The 22,469-nt window shown below is 33.9% G+C and overlaps 1 protein-coding gene across 5 annotated transcripts in view; it reads left to right on the plus strand.

Moving 5' to 3' along the window:
- The window catches only part of LOC124367282 (A-kinase anchor protein 1, mitochondrial), an 89,917-nt gene extending 68,336 nt beyond the window's left edge, over positions 1-21,581 (plus strand). For 4 of the 5 annotated variants that reach the window (XM_046823989.1, XM_046823994.1, XM_046823990.1 and 1 more), the window contains 4 exons: positions 12,108-12,244; positions 14,390-14,567; positions 17,028-17,392; positions 20,005-21,581. In XM_046823989.1, coding sequence (XP_046679945.1) covers positions 12,108-12,244; positions 14,390-14,567; positions 17,028-17,392; positions 20,005-20,127 — 803 coding nt within the window. In that variant the 3' untranslated portion in view covers positions 20,128-21,581. Of the gene's footprint in view, positions 1-12,107; positions 12,245-14,389; positions 14,568-17,027; positions 17,393-19,450; positions 19,833-20,004 lie in introns of those variants that run through there. The other variant, XM_046823993.1, reaches the window with a different exon arrangement.
- The last annotated feature ends 888 nt before the right edge of the window (positions 21,582-22,469 follow it).

The raw sequence follows: 22,469 nt of genomic DNA on the forward strand, positions 1-22,469 counted from the left end.
TCCGAGTATGCCAAGTTGGAAACAGGAAAATAGGGGAGCTCAGCAAGGGTATAGCCGAACTTCATAAGCAAGTGCGGGAAATGGAAACAGTATTCCAGAAGAGACAATGTCGAGATCGTTGGAATCCCGCTAACTCGAGGAGAGAATGTTCATAGTGTCCTCAGTAAGCTCGCAAAGGTCTTAAAACTGGACTTTAACATACGGGATGTGTCAGTAGCCCACAGACTGCCTACGAGGGACGGGCAAACTCATCCCTCGATTATAGTAAAATTCATATCCCGAGACGACAAAATGGACTGGATGCGTTGCAGTTCTGCAGCGAGGGAAAGCCGTGACAGACTCAATGCTGCGGCGCTTGTCGACTCTTGGCCTGCGACACCTATCTACATTAACGACCATCTCACACCTCACTTCAAGATGTTACTCGGCCGAGCCAGGAGACATGTAAGGGAGAAAAGGCTAGCCTTCGCCTGGACCCGTGACTGCAGAGTGTTCGCCAGGAAGACTGCACACCCGGACTGTCCTCCTACCTTACTCAGGACCCCAGAGGACCTAGACCAACTTTTATTGTAAGGAGGTAAATTAAGGTACGGTAAAACCTGTTTTATTATAAATAATAACATTACAATTTGTTTTTTTCTTGCTTATCAATGAAATAGTACATTTTTTTAGTTTATACTCTGCATTTTTCTTAATTTTTATTACTTGATCATTTATAATATTAAAACAAAACAATTATCAATTTCATATTATTCCAATACAATCACATAGTAATATTTCACCCCTTCATAATTCAGAGATATGATTTATTTTCTTTTAATACAGTATACAGTACCTTAAAATATACAGCCAATATTTATTTAACGTTTCATTGTTATTTTATTATTTTGTTAGTCGTAGGAGACTGTTTAAAATATTATGCAGATTTTATTTCTTTAAAATAATTTTAGAACAGTTTCTGATCATATAAAGAGTTATAATTTTATTTTATATTGTTAGCTATGTTTTGAGGATTTAAGTTTTGTTCTATTACAATTTTATCTTACGCTAACTCCAATTTAAAAGACATTATTCCATAACAGTGACATTTTATTTATATTACATTTATTTAAGCATTAGTTATTTACTAGTAACAGATTGCTTGTAAACAGTATACTTTAATTAATTTGAAAGTAGCTGAATATATTATTTTTACAATAAAGTTATTTTATGAGTTTATATACGGATCTATGTTTAAAATTTACGTTTTTTTCTATATTTCCTCACATTCGCAATTTTAACTTTCAACCTGATTACATTAAACATAATAGTATATTTTAATTAGTTAAACTTACACAAAGTGAACTGTTGTTTTATTTAGTACTTCAATGTTATTTGAATTATTAGTTACAATTTAAAAGAGGGAAAACCCCTTGTTATCACTAAAGGAAGTATTTTAAGCTCATATTTCATAGTTGTGTTAAAATTTTTCTACATGTAGGCAATCGTTTAAATTTTTAAATTTTATCTATTTTAATATTACTGTATTGATTTTTTATATCATAAGTAATTCGTTTTATATTAATGTTAAATTTGTAACTTTGAGTATGACTTTGTGTGTTGAGTTGTATTTTATTTTATTTTGTACTGTTTGTAATGGCACGTGTTTAAATACTGCACTCAGTAAACTAACTTTTTTTTTTTTTTAATATATATATTTTTTTAATTTATTTGTTTTTTTTTTTCTTCTGAAACAAAATCATTAAATAATCAGCGTAGTTGGCGATGCGGGCGGCGGACGTTTGTAGCGGGATGAACGGTGACGTACTGCCACTTGACTTACTTGACAGTTACCGACGTGTTTACTGTGAACAATTTGACTCACACAATGACGTTAAGCAATACTTTTAATAAATTCAGTACTGACACTAACGTTTTAAAACTGATCCATTTTAATATTCGCAGCTACTTTAAAAATATAGACAGTTTACTAATTTGTATTGAAAGTTTAAATATTAAATTTGACATTATTATTCTTACTGAAGCATGGATTGGACAATTATAAAGTTTAGTTTCTCTAGAAAATTATGATATTTATAGCACTACAAACAATTGGAACAGAAATGATGGAGTGGTTATTTACTTGAATACTGAATTGCGCGGGGTTGTACAACAGATTACTTTGGGGGAGGCGGACAGGACTGCAACTGAACTTTGAAAACTGACGGTCGACCTTACAGTGTACTGGCGGTGTACCGCAGCCCGTCGATGAACTGCAACTTGTTTTTGGACGAACTTACAACAGTATTATTCTACAATCAACGAAAACACGACTTATATTTTTACAGGCGACACAAAACATAGACACTTTAACATCAAGTAAAAAATGTAAATGAGAAAGACTTATATTTAAATATCCTATGCGGAGTAGGATTTATAGAATGCATTAACAAACCCACAAGAGTAACAGAACAGTCTACAAGTTGCATTGATCATATTTTTATAAAACACTGTGACTGTAATGCTGTAACTGCCGGAGTTCTAACTACTGACTTGACTGACCACTACGCGGTGCTGGCCGGGGTGGAGCGCAGAGCTCCCCGCAACCGTCTTAATAGTGACCATTGACACTTACCTGGACCATGAGCTACTACAGAAACTGTTGGGGGAGCAGTCATGGGACCACGTGCTGCAGCAGGAAGACGTTAACGTCTGCTGTGACATATTTTTACAATCTCTTGAAGATCTAAAAAAATTTATCTCTTAAAACCGAAAAGAAACAGTACGCGCAACAAAAAGCTTAAACCGTGGATAACAGTAAATCTAATTCAATCTATCAGAAAAACGAGACAAAACTTAGTTAAAACATTAAAAAAGGCAACCATTTAATGATACGCTCAAAAATTATTTTAAAACTTATAGGAATAACCTTGGCGAAAGAGATAAAAAAGACAAAGGCAGCTTATTATAGAGAAAAAATTACAAATTCATCGAACTGTCCAAAAATGTTTTGGAAAGTTATCAATGAAATTAGCGGTGGGGCACGATCCAATACCCCATTCCCCATTCACAACTTCCTGCAGGCTTCAGATCATGGGGGCGCTGAAGTTAAGGCTGTGGCAAACTCTTTTAATATTTTCTTTTCTAATGTAGGTTCACATTTAGCAAAGAAGTTGCCGCGGTTTCCGGCGACCCGCCCCTCGTGGATGATGTCGCCTATAGAACCGATCATGTGTTTCCGGCTGATGCCGGTAAACAGACAGCCAGGTGGAGAGATGCGTTGCCGGATTACGCGGTGGCTCTGCTACCCGGGGTCGATGAAATTCCTACATCTGTTTTAAAAAATAATATTAAGAATCTTTTACCACCGATCAAACATTTAATCAATCTCAGTTTTACCTCAGGAGTTTTCCCAAACAAATTAAAAATTAGCCAAAGTAATACCTTTGTATAAGTCTAATGATAAATCCGATATGAACAATTACAGACCGATTTCATTGCTAAGTGCGGTCGGTAAAGTACTGGAGAAGTGCGTAAAATATCAGTTTCAAAATTATCTTGAAATAAATAATATTATATCAAAATCTCAATTTGGATTTAGGCCAGGTAAAATACTTCTGACGCCTTTTTGAAATCAATAAACTTATAATAGACGCTTTAAAGAAAATTATAAATCATTACTTCTTTTTATTGATCTAGCCAAAGCTTTCGATTCTATAGATAGAAATTTGTTATTTAGTAAACTTGAATGTATTGGAAAGTCCAAGGGATGGCCTTAAATTGGTTCATAAGTTATTTTAAGCGGTCGAAACCAAAGTTGTGTGTATAAATAATATTAGCAGTGAACCTCAGGAAGTAAATTATGGAGTGGTTCAGGGAAGCACGTTAGGTCCCTTTATTATTTTTAGTGTATATAAATAACCTAGATAAACTGAATCTCACAGGAAAACTACTCCTGTTTGCAGATGATACAGTGGTTAATTCATAGCGAAAAAAACTTGGCATGAAGTATATGAAACTGCTTCCCAAGAATTAAATTTATTACATAAATGGTTTTCTGACAATATGTTAACTATGAATGTCAGTAAAACAAAGTGTTTTACCGATCGCACTACGCGCTGCGAGCGGGCCACCTGCGGACCTGCGGCTGCTGCTACACTCGTGCGGTGACTCTCTCAATACTGCATGTGATTGCCAGCTGATAGAGAGGGTGGACCAGTACAAGTATCTCGGTGTAATTATTGATGCAAAACTCAAGTGGGAACCTCACGTTAATTGTATAAAGTCCAAATTAAGGAAATTAATTTATATATTTCGTCAATTAGGCCAAATTCTATATTATAATGAGTTAAAAACAGTTTACTTTGCGTATGTACAGTCCATTTTTACAATACGGTATCATCGCATGGGGGAGGGGCCTATAAAACTACATTAGAACCATTAAATGTTATTCAAAAATCAATAATAAAAGCAGCTTTTTTAATAAAACAAAGACAACATTCATCTACTCTGTTATTTATGGAGACTTGAATATTTTTACAATTAGGCAGTTATTTATTAGGACTGTACTGGTCTACACCTACTCTCATAAAGATGCCGTCCTCACCCCTATTGTTCACAGTTACCCTACAAGAAACGCTGTGAGTGTGGGCTTGCAGGTCCCTTTAATTAAACTGTCTATTAACCTCACTAACGCATACTATGTCGCCCAACACACTGTACAGACACTTGCCTTCTGTGATAAGGGACCTGCAGGACGAGCCTGTTAGTGGCTTCAAGCGGCTGGTCACTGCCTGGCTTCGTATGATCGGTCCGGACGGTGCTGAGGCCCTCCTCTCCCCCACTTACCGTTACCAATGAAAACAACGAAATCATTGCTTATTACTAACTTTACCGATACAGTCATTAACTTCCACTCATCACTGTCATCCGTGCGTCATCGTCTCTGAGATAATGTATTTTTTTGTTTGTCCATCTTCATTTGTTTTTACCGTGTTTGATTTAAATGCGTGCTAAGACAGCATATTCTAGAATTTTTGTGTGATTCTGATTAAATGTTATACTTTAAATTATGTATAGACTGTCAAGTTTTTATTTTTTAGTTAAAGTTTCCTCTAGTTCATTTCTGTTTTTATTTATTTATTTTTCATTAACATATAGCATTTCTTATTTTATTATTAATACTTTGTACATTCTAGATTTGAACTGGGACAGCACGCACAGACTTTGTTCTATGTGCTGTCAATTTTCATGCATTAAACATGTACAAGTGTTGGAAATTTATTTTTGAAAATAAAATTTATTTGAGTTTGAGTTTGAGTTTGAGTTTGGGACAGTATGAAGGTCTTGTTCTGGGTCAGGTAGTTAGTTGGTAATGACGAAGGTCGTGTGACTGGGGACATTGTTGTGGTGGAGCTTGAAGACTTCTTTAATTTCAGACCTGACACACACTACCTGGCGTTTCAGTCTCTTGAGCACCTCCAGGTAAAAGGCTGCATTGATAAGTTTGTCCTTGCGGTAGAAACTCAATATGGACAATTCCTCAGACGTCAACATTGTTGTAATGCAAGATTTGCTCCTGCATGCTTTTTTGGGTTTGGGAGAAGATTGTGTGTGCCACTTCCGCATTGAGATCTCAAAATGCATTCTTTCTCAAAGGCTTCTTGAAGCATTTGATAAGTTTCCGTTGCGTTCTTCCTAAACCGCACACAAAACTTGATCGCACACTGCTGGTCCAGCGAGCATTCTCCATCATGCCGTAACACAATTGAAAAATTGTGCAAAGACACGTCCTACCACTCTAAAGTTAACTGAGACTGGGCATATTTGGAAGGGCAGAACCCCTACTTCATTATCCGACTGGTCCGAGCACACTGCAATAAATAGTCACGTCATAATAAAATCACATGCAGTACTTTCACAATGCACCCTGTATTAACACATGTAGCATATTCATATAGTAGAACAAAAAAACTAATAAAGAGGGAAGTCAATGTTAAAAGCCAGTGACAAGATTTGATTTCAGCACGCTCTTGTGTTGTAGTATCCTACCTCACCACCTAACTCAGTGTATCATGTAGATATATCATAAGGACAAAATTTCAAATAAGTTATACATTTACGGTTTTGATGTAAAGCTTATTGCTAAGCAGTTACATAACGGAATATTTACAAAAAAATTTCCAAAAAACATTTTTCTTACATTTTGTAAAAAAAAATAAAAATGTTTCCATGGAAACATATTGTTATTTTAATGCTCTCCATATAGTTGTGAATACACTGACATATAATAGTTTATATTAAGACTAACAGTTATGAATTGTGATACATTATAAGAAACGTCTGCGAGGCTGTTAAAATAGAGCCGCCAGTACAGAGTGACACCATTGCCAGTTCTAGGGTTTAATGAGCTATAGATTTGAAATTTTGCATTCAACCCCAGTGAACGTTTTATGTGACGGCGTACTCCTATTTTACTATACGTAATGCTAAGAATTATTGTTTATTATTAAATTAGTTGTTTGAACAATTTTTATTAAACTAATTAGCACATTTTATTTATGGGGTCTTTCGAATGGGTTTTAGAGTAGGGAGGGAGCAAGTTTGAGTAGTTTGGGTAGTAAGGTTACTTTATCAACCACTTAAATGAACAATAAGAACAAATACCACCAAAAATTACCCGTATTAATCTGCTCATGACATTCTGTACATGCTTGATTTGTTTGTACCCACTATTGGTCGTAAGGTATAAATAAGTAAACAAAATGGAAATCACAGATGTTTCGAACCGAATTGGTCGAGATTAGCATTAAAATTTTGAGAATGTTGAGAAGTTTTACTATTTTATTATTTACTATGTTTTTGTAAATAATGTTAGTTTTTCATTTTTGTTTATTAATAGCAATGGAAGCATTATTTAACAAAATAGGTTTTTAATATGTAGATACGGTTAAAGACTACTCCAACGATGGTGTATTAACGTTTAGTTTCACTGATACAAATAGGTACTATAGATTAATAGCAAATTAATCAAAGATTTGTACTACAAATTGATTTTGTGTTGAAACCTGCAGTTGAAATGGAGCATTTCTTAATTCCAAACAAGAAGTTAGAAGTTTTATTGGCCATTAAGTACTCCAAAGATTACAATAGGCTTTGTTAAAATAACAATTTTTTAGCTTCATTCTAGTGATATATATTATACTAGTTTCCAGTTATATCTGTTATAATAAATACTTTAATCTACTCAAATAAATAAAACATTAAAAACACAGACATGGAATTAAAATAAAATTTTAAATAAATATAATAAATTATTGAGTATCCTTATTTTTTCTTATTTACAGCATATCACGTATCAAATATTCCTCAATACTGTAAAATTCCTTAAGCTTTTGTCACTTTGGCATATTTGGTTTTAATTGCTGGTATTTATGGCTTTTATAATATTTATATAGTACTTATATTAGGAGTTCTTAGACTATCGTCTGATCTGGTATCATACTCATGGAGTGTGCATTCTGATTCAAATCTATCTTCAGTTTCTTTTACATATATTAGGTTATAAAAAATATAAGTACATGCCAAGGTCATAATTTTAAGCCCAGAAAAATGTTGTCTGCAAGACTCTTTGTAAGATAATCTAGCCAATATTATAATTGCTTTTTTCTGCAAATCTGGAATTACCCCACAGTCGACAATGTTTTACAGAGATTATCAATATGTGTATTCCAGCACAATTTTCTATTAAGAGCAATTAAGAGACTGTTGGTGGTGCTTGTATGGCACAGCACAGTCACTATTGTAGCATTGTACACATGAACAGCTGCAAGTGCTTATCACAGAGTACAAACATGTATAGCCTCACAGCTCTCAGTGCCGCGTCACTGGCAGTCGTGCTGTGCAGGTGAGCCCTGTGACAGCTGACACTTGGGCCCCGCCACCCGCCCGCCAGGTAACCGTCAACTTTCAGACTATTGTAAAACATGATTAACTTGTTTGCACATTTGTCTGTTAATGTAATGGATTATTTATTAAAACACTAAAGTTTTCACAATACATGACAAAATTTACAAAAATTAAAAAACTTAATTTGTGATTTTTTTTACAAGTAAAAAAAAAAAAAAAATGTTTAGCGCAATCAAAAAGGCTTATTTTTAATCAATTAAAAAGCAAAATATTTTAGATCAAAATTGACCTTGGTACCTACCTTTTAATTTAAACAATCGTTTTTAAAGATTCTAATTGTGAATCACTCACCTTATGGAAATATTGCTTACACACTCGTGTGATACCAGTTCAGCAAACGTGTGATCTATACAGGCTTGTGAACATTACACCTAGATATTGTTGAATACCCAGCGACTTTGGTTTTTCTTTTTTAAGTCAGCGTCGCTAAAGCGTCAATTAAATTAAAGTGATATATTTTTAAGTACTGTTATGCATATGTTGTTAATTTATTGAAAAAATATATTCAGATTATGACTGAACACCAGTCTGTTGTTTTAGTAATTGGTTTATTCTTAGTTTTCTCGTTACGAACAAGTTAACCAAAAGCGTAATTGTGTTAAAATTTTATGATTTTCCAATTTGTTCTAAACAAAATAAATATTTTTTTTGGGTAAAGGATTTATATTGATTTACAGGGTTAATAAAATGCTTAATCTTAATATTAAAACAAAACTCTTCTTTTGGATTTTAAGACATTGTGCAGAGTTAGCTATCCTTAGGACATGGGATTAATATATTGCCGTATTGAACTTGTGAGTTTTGCTCAATGAAACTCGCTATGGCTGGATGCTAAAATTCTCTATCAATATTAAAAACTGATAATTGCGCACAAAACATTTGTAAAAAACAATTCTCATAGCATAATAATGCAGATTTGTTGTAATATGTGTACAAAATAAATACAAATTGCATTCATTTCTGTGACAATTTTCTTATCAGCTATAATTACTCATTAGTTTTCATTATGTTGAAATATTGGATTCCTTGCAGTATTCCTTGTTACCTTTCTTAATTTCTGATGTAAGCTACTGTGTTTTTATAACAAAATGTTACATTAGATTATGCAAGGTAAAAGTACACCACACCATCGTAACAGGGTTCACTGAGATTGTATGCAAAGTTTCAAAACTAGCTCATTTCATTCTCAAGCTGTCCTCTGGATAGGTACGAAAATTACGCATAATAGAAGTCATAGTGTAGAAATAAAGTTTTATGCAAAATTTAGAGTCTATATATGAAAATCTTTCTTGATATATCTTGCCACATGATATATTCAGATTTTTCTACATTAAGTGGGTTTCTTATCAGTGTTTAAATAATAAACGTCTACACATTAAGTTATTATTAATGATAATATATGTGTTGGGATCTCCCAGCAGGGATTACTTCTGGCTGGTTTATACCTTCCAGTTAAACGTAACACTAGGCATAGCAAAAACCGATATGTCACTTTAATCTGGGCAGCCTTATGGATGTCCAGGAACGGTACATCACTAACCGCAAATATCGAGATTCTGGAGTGCAAGGGTAGTTCGATAGGTCTAGTCTACTGCGGGAGGTAACTGTTGAAGTTGGTGGGGTTCGTTCCCTAAGTGTCAAAGGTTCTTGCCAACCTCAAAATGAGAGTGTGCCACCCCCTGTATGCTTTGACTGGAGAGGCTGGTTCAGAGCTGGCCTCTCCTTTTTTTTTTTTTGAGGCAACATGATTTGAGATTAGTACCCTAAATTTTTCCTCACGGATCTCAATAGGAGGCGGCTCCTACCCCCAAACTTACCTGTCCAGAATATCCTGTCACTGTCACTCCGGAAGCAGCGCAAAGGTCCTTATAGGAGACTAGGTTCAATTTATAAGCTTCTAATCATAAGAGAAAAAAAATATGTTGAGCTACATGTATTAATATTTCACATGCTTAAATCTCTTATGGATGTATTGAGTTTGTTTACAACTTATTCATTCTGCTCTATTCTCATTGCCATCATGTTTACTAATGAGACCAATGTTTGACAGATAAGACAACATGAAAAAATCAAATTTTTCTAACCATTCGCTAAAGCTCAGTCAATTAAAAAGGAAGGCTTAACGGACTCTTAGTTCCCAATTATCAACCTAAGCCTATTGCGCACCCCAGGTTCTGTTAGTAGAGCCTGCCTACCTCTGTACCTTTAACAAGATCCAAGAGCTTCTGCACAATGCTGAGGTCAAATTTCATTACCTGAATGTGAGGTTCAAATTTCTTCTAACCTCAAACCTCTCACAATCAAAATGCTAAATAGTGTTCAGTACTTTTCTCTGGCTGATAACACAGTCTACCCCTAGGGTCTTCATTTACACAGTCTACCCCTAGGGTCTTTAGTTACACAGTCTACCCCTAGGGTCTTCATTTATACACAGTCTACCCCTAGGGTCTTCATTTATACACAGTCTACTCCTAGGATCTTTAGTTACACAGTCTACTCCTAGGGTCTTCATTTACACAGTCTACCCCCGGGTCTTTATTTACACAGTCTATCCCTAGGGTCTTTATTTACACAGTCTATCCCTAGGGTCTTCATTTACACAGTCTACCCCCTAGGGTCTTCAGTTACACAGTCTACCCCTAGGGTCTTCATTTATACACAGTCTACCCCTAGGGTCTTTATTTACACAGTCTATCCCTAGGGTCTTCATTTACACAGTCTACCCCCTAGGGTCTTCAGTTACACAGTCTACCCCTAGGGTCTTCAGTAGTGACTTCTAAGGTATGCGCAAGTATTTCCTGAATTGACTGTGTCCAGTAATGTAACAGAATGTTGAATATGAATATTTCATTATCGTGCAAACATTCACACAGTAAAATAAAATATGAAGAATATTAGCATATATTCTGTAAACTTAATGAAAAATAGGTTGTAGTTGAAATTCTGACCGAACTATTTGAATAAACATGAACATTGAATATCAGGATGGTGGTTTAAAATTTTGGAGGCCCCTTCCATAAAACAATGATTTGTGGAATTTCAGATACTCTTTCTGAAGATTTAGCAATATTATATAAGGTTTTTTTTTCGTGCTTTGAAATATGGAGGTAAATATTGGTGGGAAAGATTTACAGTTGAGGTGGAGTTGATAAGAAGATTTTGTGTAAGAATTTAAATGATCGAGGTTTGATTGTAAACAGTGGTTTTGAACATACAGTCTCCGATCTGTATACAAAGAATAAGACAAGTTTCATATTTTGATCAGCTGAAAAATCTGATCAGAGATTAAAAAATTCTGTATTTTAAATATGTTCCAAATGTTGCAAAACGTAAAAAACACGTAACAGTTTTATAATGTTGTCAGAATCTGCTGCAGTACTCACCAAGTACAAAAGTGATAAGATGATGACTATTGAGAGATAAAGACTGTGTCTAATCATTGGTGAGTCATGCTGTTTGGAGTAATTGATCGCTTCGTAGTAAAAAATATCTTTTTACAACAAAAATTGTAATAATGATACTGTATTTCAAACAAGCAGGTTTGTTTTTATTTTTGAATTTGCTTGTTTGTTTCTTATTTTTGTATTTGAATGATTATCGTGTTCATAGTTTGGATGGTGTTTGTTCTTTATTAAAATTCTGATTCCAATAGTCAATTGAACCCATCGTCAGTCAGAGAATTGTTTATTTGAGGGAAGTTAGTCATTTTTCAGTCTGTATTTAAAAATAATACTTTCATACATAACTTGACATGTTGCATAGTGCTATCTCTAGATGATTGATCTTTTATAATCTTGCATAGTTGTGACAGTTTTAGATATACTTCTGTTGCAGATATTTATGTAACAATAACTTCTGGATTATGGAAATAATTCATTCTTAAATTGTACTTGAGATAACGTGGAACCTTAGATGTCCGAACTTCAGATATTTGCATCCCTCATGTACCTACAAACAAAAAGATATAACTGGTTTGCACCAAAATCTTGGGGTTTTATTGGCTTTCTAATAATTTGCCATAAAGCAGAAATTACAATTTGAAATATTTAGTTGGGTAGCATCTCATCTCCTTTTGGAGCAATTACCAAAATTTGTAATATATTAGTATATTTTTCGTATAGGAAGAGTAGAATTTATTGTTCATTGTCATGTGTGTACAGGAACCCAGCCTGACATAGATGCTGCTCTGAAGATGATCCGACAGAAGTTTCCTCTGCGAAGATTCCCAGAACTGACACTGGAGAAAGTCACCTTCGTTAAAAACTCCTGTCTTCCTATCAATCCTGAAAACTTACAGGTAATAAAAACTTACAGATCCTCTAAATCTTTTGTGGCTACTTGACTGTTTCCTTTATAGACCAATTTTTTTTCAAAGTGTTTATAGTAACATTTTGTTACTCAAAAAACATTTTAAATGGAAGGAAAAATTAACAGTATGTTTTCTGCTTTAACCCTTTTACTGCCGACGTCCGATATGTCGGACGTCTGTTTTTTTTTATTGTTACTGGCTACTGTTATGTTCAAATGCCGAAATATTCGGTATTTTGGTTGTTTAGGAGCAAAGGATAATGAAAGAAACCATTTGAAGAACTTTGGATTTCTATTTTCGTCGTCTTTGACTAGAATTGACGAACTACCTAGACAGCTGTCAAAATCAGTTGATCGGGTTATGTTTCTGAAATCTTCGTTCATTGTTGTTGTTGTTTACAATGTTATCGAAAGTTTTTTGAAGTGTTACTTTTGTTGATCAAGGATAAAATGAGTAAAAGAGTTAGATCTAACTCTCCTGTGAGTGAGGGAACAATAATTAACAGTCTAATCGATGGTGGTGTACAAGTGCAAGACGAACTGAGTGACGATTTCCTTCAGAATTTGTCAGATTCAGATGCCGAGAACGAATCTGATATTAGTGTTAGGGCTATTGATGACAATCAAAGTGATGTGGATGACACTGATGACGATCCTGACTTTATCTTACCATCAGATAATGAGGAGTTATTAGATAGTGTGGAGGATGTGGCACAGATAAGTTTACATTCAACTTCCACTGGTAGGCCTAGAGGGAGGCCTACCAGTTTTGGGAAAAATCCTCATGGTGCAGCTATGTTTCAAGGTAACACCTTCAAATTTGGTATATGTTCTAAGCAATTGCTCTAGTTTATAATGATATCATGCTCTTAATTTAGTATAATTTTAAAAATAAACGATCAGATGCCAAACACAATTTTTATTTTTTTATTTATTTTTTATTTACATAATTTTTAAAATTAAATAATGAGTTTGTTTCAAATTAAAATGTCTTTTTATTATTTAAAAACAGCATTTAAATACGAGTAAATAAAATAAAAATTCATGCAAATCTAATGAAAAATAAAAAAGATACAACATTTTTTGTAAATAAATGCACGACAGCGATTTTCCTCCTTGGCAATTTTGACTGGTACAATAAAAAAAATGGCCGGCAGTAAAAGGGTTAATGTTTTTGAAAACTTTCGGCAACAAATTCAAAGAAGTACTTAAAATTATTCCAGCCATTGTGAAGTCAAGAACACAAAAAGTAATTCTTAATTTTCAAAATGTCAACGTTTTTTGTCAAATGTTTGCCAAAAATAGAGAAATTGTAGAATTGTTTTAAAAAGTCACTCACTGACGTTATTAACAAATAACTCTTCTGCAAGTCAATTTTCATAATCGCTAGTAATTGATCTTTCCTTTAACACATAACATAATTTTTTCCATTGAATATTTTTCAAAATATCTTTTCTCCGATATCAACACTTATGCAAGTTCTTAATATGCCTGCTCGTGTTGATAGTATATACTATTTATGATTTTGGGTTAAGGGACTGTAGATTTTATACAATTTTGTAATGGTCATTGCTGATTGAAGAAGACTATAATCCTTGACAATCTTCAGTTTGATAATTACCATTGTATGTTTCTGTTTTGACATATTTTTATTTCACTTAGTAAGAGTTTTGTATGTACTGTTTATTCCCTGTACACTGACATTGACACTGGTCTTTAGTTTTAGATTGGCACTTAACTTCAACGTGAAGTTCTGGCTTCATTTTCACGTGAACATTATTACTGACTCTAAAGCCCTTATTACAGTAAGGTTGCACAATCATTCACAGCCTGTGATAGACACATTAACGAGATCATATTTATTATCTACTCTCATCATGCATTGTCATTTGACTCGTTTTACAGCTGGCAATGCATATGTAGCCATCTTAACAACATTATTGTAGTAAGCTGTTCTCTTTTAATAATCTGTTGACACATATATTTACATATATGTAATTTAGATAAATAAATAAATGTAAAGCTACCAACTATATAATATTTTTTGTTGTAGAACAGACAACTGTGTCTACATAGCAATATGAAATGTTATAAAATAACGGAAATGGACTAACGATTTGTTTGTGTGACACAGCTGCACCTGGTGGAAGGTGTGAACAATGATGTCCTCCTGTCCAGCCTGATCACCGCAGGCCACTTCTTCCTGCAGATGCCCATGCATATATCCTACCAGAGCCTATACAGGTTGGCCTGCATCATGAACAATGTCTATAACACTCAAGAGAGTCCTCCCCTACCAGACCCCCAGCCAGGTATGTATTTGGACCAGAGATAGCTAGCGGTAGGCTGTGGTTTGAGATCAGGCTGTGGTTTGAGATCAGGCTGTGGTTTGAGATCAGGTTGTGGCTTGAGATTAGGCTGTGGCTTGAGATGGGGCCGTGGCTTGAGATCAGACTGTGGCTTGAGATCGCACTGCTGTACACATGCCAGTTGCCATATTCTCCCACCATTTGCTTCAACTAATATTTGTGTGATTGTAGAACGATCAACCTTTTTCCTAAAATTGTAATGTGATGGAGACATATCTGGTATATCAAACTCTAATTTCTATGTAATTCACTATTTACTTTCTTTTTAAATTGTGTTACTTTAATATTTTTAAGTATGTGGTGTTAAATAATAAATAAGAGTAATAATAAAATTAACCATACAAGTTAATAAAGAATATTATATTTTTAGTACTGGAAGCCTTTACAGATATTGTCTACATGTTAAGTGTTGTAAGACAATTATTAATGAGCAATCAAGTTTTGTGTTAAGTTCAGATTGTAGACTTAGTGTTCTTAATTCTTTGTGGCCTATGTCATAATTAATATAAAAATCTTTAGGTTCACACCGCGTAGAAACAGTGCTTAGACAAAGTCTTATGGTTCACACCGCCTTGAAATAGTGCTTAGACAATGTCTTCTAGTTCACATAGCGTAGAAACAGTGCTTAGACAAAGTATTCTGGTTCACACTACATAGAAACAGTGCTTAGACAAAGTCTTCTGGTTCACACTACATAGAAACAGTGCTTAAACAAAGTCTTCTGGTTCACACTAGATAGAAACAGTGCTTAAACAAAGTCTTCTGGTTCACACTACATAGAAACAGTGCTTAGACAAAGTCTTCTGGTTCACACCGCCTTGAAATAGTGCTTAGACAAAGTCTTCTGGTTCACACTACATAGAAACAGTGCTTAAACAAAGTCTTCTGGTTCACACTACATAGAAACAGTGCTTAGACAAAGTCTTCTGGTTCACACTACATAGAAACAATGCTTAGACAAAGTCTTCTGGTTCACACCGTTTTGAAATAGTGCTTAGACAAAGTCTTCTGGTTCACACTGCGAAGAAACAGTGCTTAGACAGAGTCTTCTGGTTCACACAGCGTACAAACATTGCTTAGACAAAGTGATGTTCGTTAGTTCTATTGTTGATAATTTTATTATTTGTACTATCAATCAGTCATTTACAGACTGGTCGAGCTGAAAGAGTCGTAGCAGTGGATTAGGTTAACTTTACATTAAAGAAATGAAACAAATTCTAGTGTCTTATATTCGTTATCTTTGCCTACGAATAAAATGAGTGAGGCTGCTTGATTTTCACCTTTGGTGGGTAAGTGTATATAAGAATGTGTCTCATCGTAGTGTTCAATGTGTTATGCCATGGGCATCCACCTTTGAAATGGAGTATTTGTTGTCCTCAAGATTTTCAAGTTTCAGAAGAGGTCTGTTAGTATCTGTAAGAGGTATGTTAGTTTTCTGAAACACGGAAAATCCAATCTTTGGGAAGCTGGCTTGTAGAGTATTAAAATACAGTATTTGAAAAAATTTCATTGTAAAACTTTTGATCATCTAACCATAAGTAAAAGAACATTCAGAAATAAACATTTATATTATTGTAGAGTTCTTATTTATACAACTACACAAATCACGAGGTAAACAAAATATAATGATCGTCTGTTTGTTTACCGCAGATGTCCATGCTGCATAGACGCATCAAACAAGTGATGATGCATGAACATAGACGTGGGAAATATGAAACTCAAATAAAATGATTTTCAAAACTACGATAATTTGTTGTTTCTGTTGTATATATCTAAGGTTTTTCATCCACAAAGAACAATAAAAAACACATTTTAGCACTCAGTAATGTGTGTCCTGCCGACCAGCCGATACCTGCAGAGTCATGCTCCGATGTAAACATAGAAAGTAGAAATTTCAACTGTTATTGTTCAGTTCACTTTAAAAAGATTGTATTATAAAATATGAGAGATGAAATAAAATTTACTTTTGTCTTGTAAGCAGACTTCTTTTAAAGAGTCTTTAAGAGTTCGTCTTTCTACAGAGTTACTTAGTTTTTTAAATATTCCATTTATTTCAAAAAGAAGGCATCTAAATATAATACTACTACTTTCCATGCATTTAAAGCACTTATGCAGATATAATTTGTTTTGTTAAACAATACTGTGAAAGAGTTGATATTGGAATTGGGTGCAAAGAGCCGTGGTATTGACGATCTTTTAAGTTTTGAGATATTCATTTCAGGAATGGTGTATCAGAATCACCTCTAATAAACACATATAAGAAAAAGAACCATCTAAAAAGTCACTTTTGATTTCAATAAAGAAGAAATTACTGTAGGATTATTTCTTTGATTATTTTCTTCCAGTATATTTTATATTTGCAGTAACTTAGATACAGCAGATAACAAGCATGGTGTGTTGCAGACGTGGTGTGCGTGGCACCCGCACACGGAGGTTGGTACCGTGCGCAGATATTGTCTGTGGACGAGGAAGCACACACCAGCCACATAAAGTTCCTCGACTACGGAGGGTTCCTGACGGTGGAAAACTCGAGTCTGCGGCAGATCCGTGGAGACTTCCTGCTGTTGCCGTTCCAGGCGGTGGAGTGCGTGCTGGCCAACGTGGTACCGGCAGGCGGCGGCGAGGAATGGAGCGATGAAGCTACGCAGTTTGTACAGCTGATCACGGGCCAACAGACGCTGCAGGCTCAAGTGTACGAGTACACAGAAAGTGGCATGCCCCTCATCTACCTGTACTGCACGCAGTTCTACCAATCTCCCTCGGACCCGGTGAGTACACTTGTATCTGTAACTTGTTTTGTAACCGCTTACCAGGTTGTTCGCTCTTGAAGAGTGAATGACTGAAGAGTTGACCTCACTCACACAAAGGATTAGGACCATGTACTGACGCACACAATTTCTGGAGGTAATATCACTCCAAGCCTAACCACTCGATGGATTCTTATTAATTGTTGTTTAACGCTACTTAACTTTAAAATAATAAGTAAAATCATAACTTAAAAATGTTTATTAAATTTGATTTTTTTCTCATTTTTGCTGCTAAGATTGACTTTTTAATACTTTTAGATCATAAAAATCTCATAACAATGTAGTTAGTATTAAGTTTCATTTTCCTTGTATTAATAAAAGAAATAGAGAAATTATAAGTATTTGTCTAGGCTGTTAGCTATTAACACATTGGTCTAATTGTTGTAAGCCTGTAGGGTCTCTGTACTATGAATTAAAATGGTCAAAATAACAGTATTGTATTGAAATCATTGCAGTTTTAATTAGAAGTGTTGCAAATAATTTTTTTTTTTTTTTACATACTTCAGAATTAAATAATTTACAAAATTGATATCTAGTTTTCTTTTAAAACTGTATGGAATTTTGTTGCACAGAATAAAGATGTAAGTACATAAAAAGTTATATTAAAAAATCAACTTGGTTTTTGAGACCCAAAAGATATCATAGCATGTTTATTAATGGCTATAATGAACATATACTTAATTTTGTACATAAAACCTAACATTTTAAAAGTAATTAAAAATAAATTTATAATACTAAAGCATTTTCTTTTCCAAAAAGTAAAATGCATTTGTTCCTGACCATTTTCCTTAGTTTCAATTGTGACAAACTAAAACAAAAATATTAGGCATATAATACATATACATGTACCAGGTGATTCGAAAGTCCCCCTCTCCTATTATATTTCTTATAGAGGACATGATTTACTTTGGGTCATGTTTATATGACAAACTAAGGAGTTTTTGATTTGAACATTTTAACCCTCCCCCCTAAGATGCGGTAGTTTGGGGGTGAGTAAAAATTTTTAAATAGGAACCCTAGCAAGTGACACATCATTTCAATCTTATTATAAAAGGAGGAAGTATGGCACAAACTAGAGATATCTTAATGTTACTCTATCAAATTTAGTAACCAATTAAAGTTTGAATTGTTTCTTAAAACCTCCACAATTTAAATTACAATAAATTTATCAGATTAGTAAATAAAATCGATCGAAGAACAGTGTATATTTCTATAATCTGACAATTTGAGTGTGTTGTGAGGAAATGAGCGAGTCACAAATAAAAAAATCATCTTGAAATACTCGAATGCGGTTGAATCTTTTTATTTTGAAGGAAATCTTTTAAGGATTACGGAAAAAATATAATTTGACGATTTCCATTTGGCGATGTAGCTAAAACCATAAATAAAGTGTAGAGCGTACAACTGCTCAGAACTGTATTTCCCACTCCACATCTCTCTTTCCTTCTCACTCTTTCTCTATCTCTCATTCTCTCACATCATCTCCACACTACCGTCTGCCACTATGATGCCATCTCAGCTGATCACAATAATAACGTGTTTGCAGTTGTAGATTTAGACAATAGAATCTTGCAACTTTTGAAATGACTCTTTGAATTTAATGCAATAAATCTTATATGCATTACAAGAATAAGTTATGTAAGTGTGAAATGTGTATTTTGTGAAGAAGAAACTTGTGAAAAATTAAAAAGTTTACACTGGAAACTTTAAAACAATGTATAACTATTTTTAAGTATCGTAAAGTGAAACCGGTTCAACTCTGGTTACAAGAAAGTCAGGAGGGAGCCACACTCAGAACTGACATGCTAGATGTCATATTAGATGAATCTGGAAGTAAGGAAGTTAAATTGTGGTGATATCCTTTATGGGATCCCTGAATATTCTCATTGAACACATCTGATTACTAGTGGAATGACTGTGGGCTGTGTTAAGAGAAGGATAGTAATTGATTGTTGACACTTCACTACTTGTGCCAAACACTGTGTAATCATCAATCACGATGTTGATCTACTGTTTCAGAGCGGTTACGAGACTCAAGTGGTGCTACTCAACCAAGAACTGGTTTCTCGCGGCTATGCAGAATTGATTGTTGACACTTCACTACTTGTGCCAAACACTGTGTAATCATCAATCACGATGTTGATTTACTGTTTCAGAGCGGTTACGAGACTCAAGTGGTGCTACTCAACCAAGAACTGGTTTCTCGCGGCTATGCAGAATTGATTGTGTTGACACTTCACTACTTGTGCCAAACACTGTGTAATCATCAATCACGATGTTGATCTACTGTTTCAGAGCGGTTACGAGACTCAAGTGGTGCTACTCAACCAAGAACTGGTTTCTCGCGGCTATGCAGAATTGATTGTGTTGACACTTCACTACTTGTGCCAAACACTGTGTAATCATCAATCACGATGTTGATCTACTGTTTCAGAGCGATTACGAGACTCAAGTGGTGCTACTCAACCAAGAACTGGTTTCTCGCGGCTATGCAGAATTGATTGTGTTGACACTTCACTACTTGTGCCAAACACTGTGTAATCATCAATCACGATGTTGATTTACTGTTTCAGAGCGGTTACGAGACTCAAGTGGTGCTACTCAACCAAGAACTGGTTTCTCGCGGCTATGCAGAATTGATTGTTGACACTTCACAAGATGACGACGGGCAGACTACAGCAACTGAATCCTCCTAGATTTCCTTGTAAATGCTTGCTTTACCTTGTACATATATGTTCGTTTGTTAACTATTTGTACAAATATAACGGTCGAATTCAACGACCGTATCTGTTCTAATAGGGAGGTTTTGCTAGTTTGTCCTAAGACATGAGACGATCATTCGGATTTCATTTACATTGATTTTGTAATCATTTTCCTTATTCTGTTTTAGAGTCCTCTATTTTTCATTAGTTTTAATAATGTATAAGTTTGTCACGTCGAGACAGTTGTATTTTTTCTTGATATATTGTTATTTTTTAGTTTTCATATTGTGATATCATGTGTATATTTTTAAGTTTTATTCATATCTACTTAGTTGAGTTAGTGTTTTATTGGTCAAAGTTAAGTATTTATTTTGTCTGTTGGTTTTTGTAACGTTCAAACCACAAATTATAATCTGAAAAAACACATAAAAAATATAAAGTGCGAAAACAGTATAGAGAAAAAGATGTTTGCGAATTAGATTGAATTATGATGCTGTGATTAAGTATTTTTGTAATTTGTATAGTTGGAGATGTGAGTTGGTCCGGTAACTGATCACAACATTATATTGTACAACGGATCTTGATTGTCGATCATTCTACTATATCTCTGTATGCAGGTTCCCTCAGATATATAAAGTGAATGTTTTCTGTGCTAGTTCATGTGTCACTGGCATCATGTATGTAATTTTATTGCAATTGTATTTTGGGTGTACCTAGATATGAAGAGCCAAAAATTTAATATATTGCACTGGTAAATTTGATTTGCTAAGAGTTAGTAGTACACTTGAAACTTAGTTGTTTAATATCTGAAACAATCGTTGTAAACTTAAATATTCATATTTTGTTGGGTTTGATTGTTGTTATTTTGATAAAGTTGTATCAATGAAATCCAACGTGAAAGTCCGTATCCAATAATCGTTCCCAGAGATTGAGCTGTGGAATTTAAATTCAAATTAGTTTTCAAGTGTGAATTTGACAATAGGTTATTAATCCTGCAAACCTTAAAGTATGCATTTTTTGGCGCCACTTTCAGAAATTTTTTTTCCCAGGAAAGAAGAGTGTTTGAAACATTCTCTGCATAATTGAAATGTTTTGTGTTTAGTTAAGATGGGATAGCGTTATTGTTACAGGGTGCGCCAATGAATGTTGTGCACTTCTCGCAGTGTTACGGCACAGTGTTACAGTGGTTGCGAGTCGCGTGCCAAATGTTAACTACTTTCTTATGAGCATTTATGATAACTGCCACATTTCTTGGTTTCGTTCTTTTAGTTCCGATCGTTGTTAAAGAAATTTGTATCATAATTTCCTGACAATATCGATATTCTATGGTTTTTTTTTAACTCTGTTTCAGCCCCCCCCCAACTGTAGTTTTTCACCTATTTTGTGGTATATATTTTGTACATATTCATTTATTATTTGTAAAATAAAGTAAAATCTTTCTAATTTAATTGTAGTTATATTATTGGTACTCTTGCCCTGTCTCCTTCCTGTTTTCTTGTATGTTTTAAAAAAATGTTATGTGAAAATTAAACTTTTCTCATGAAAATTTTATAAGAAGTTTTGACTTTGACTATATTTTACATATATATTTTTTGAATTTAACTTTTCTTTTGTCACGTAATATAAATATAAAGCTCACTTAATTATATGGTTAGTCAAAATTCAAATTTTAAAATAGCTAAAAAATGTTTCTTTTTGAAGTATTTTGATTTTTGTTACTCCTTGGCGATCAGTATTGGTCTAAAAACAGCTTTGACTTTTTGTATTATCAGTACAATACATGAAACACTACTAGAGTTTACTGCGTTCTCCTGAAATATAGAATCTGTGTCATACCTCATACCAAATTATGTATTTTTTTATCAGTTTACTCTACAAACGTATTTAAAGGTCACAAACAATAGAATGTGATAACTTTAGTATTGTATATATAGTATATAGAATGTGTGTTTTCTCAAAACATTAATATTGTATACAGTTAGAGCAGCAAGATTAAGATTCAAAATGTAAGTTCTTTAAGATAAATTTTTCTTCTCCAAATATGAAAAAATTAACCCTCCGAGCGTCCATCATATTTTATGAAATGCACACCTGTTTTGTGAGGTTTTGCAGGCTCTCCTTGTAAAATCTATAATAAATCTAAATATTAACTTAAATATAAAGTGTTATAATACCATTTTTACTGCAAAGAACTGAGCTTTCAAACTGTGTAACTATAAAGTTAGAAAAATAATTCTCTTACCTTAGAAATAAAGAAATTAAAATAGAAAAAATAAAAAACTTTTCAAAAAAGTATGGACATGTATTTGAAATATTAAAAATATTGAAAATTCAAA

Source organism: Homalodisca vitripennis, chromosome 8 (genome assembly GCF_021130785.1).
Source record: "Homalodisca vitripennis isolate AUS2020 chromosome 8, UT_GWSS_2.1, whole genome shotgun sequence".
Classification (NCBI taxonomy): Eukaryota; Metazoa; Arthropoda; class Insecta; order Hemiptera; family Cicadellidae; genus Homalodisca; species Homalodisca vitripennis.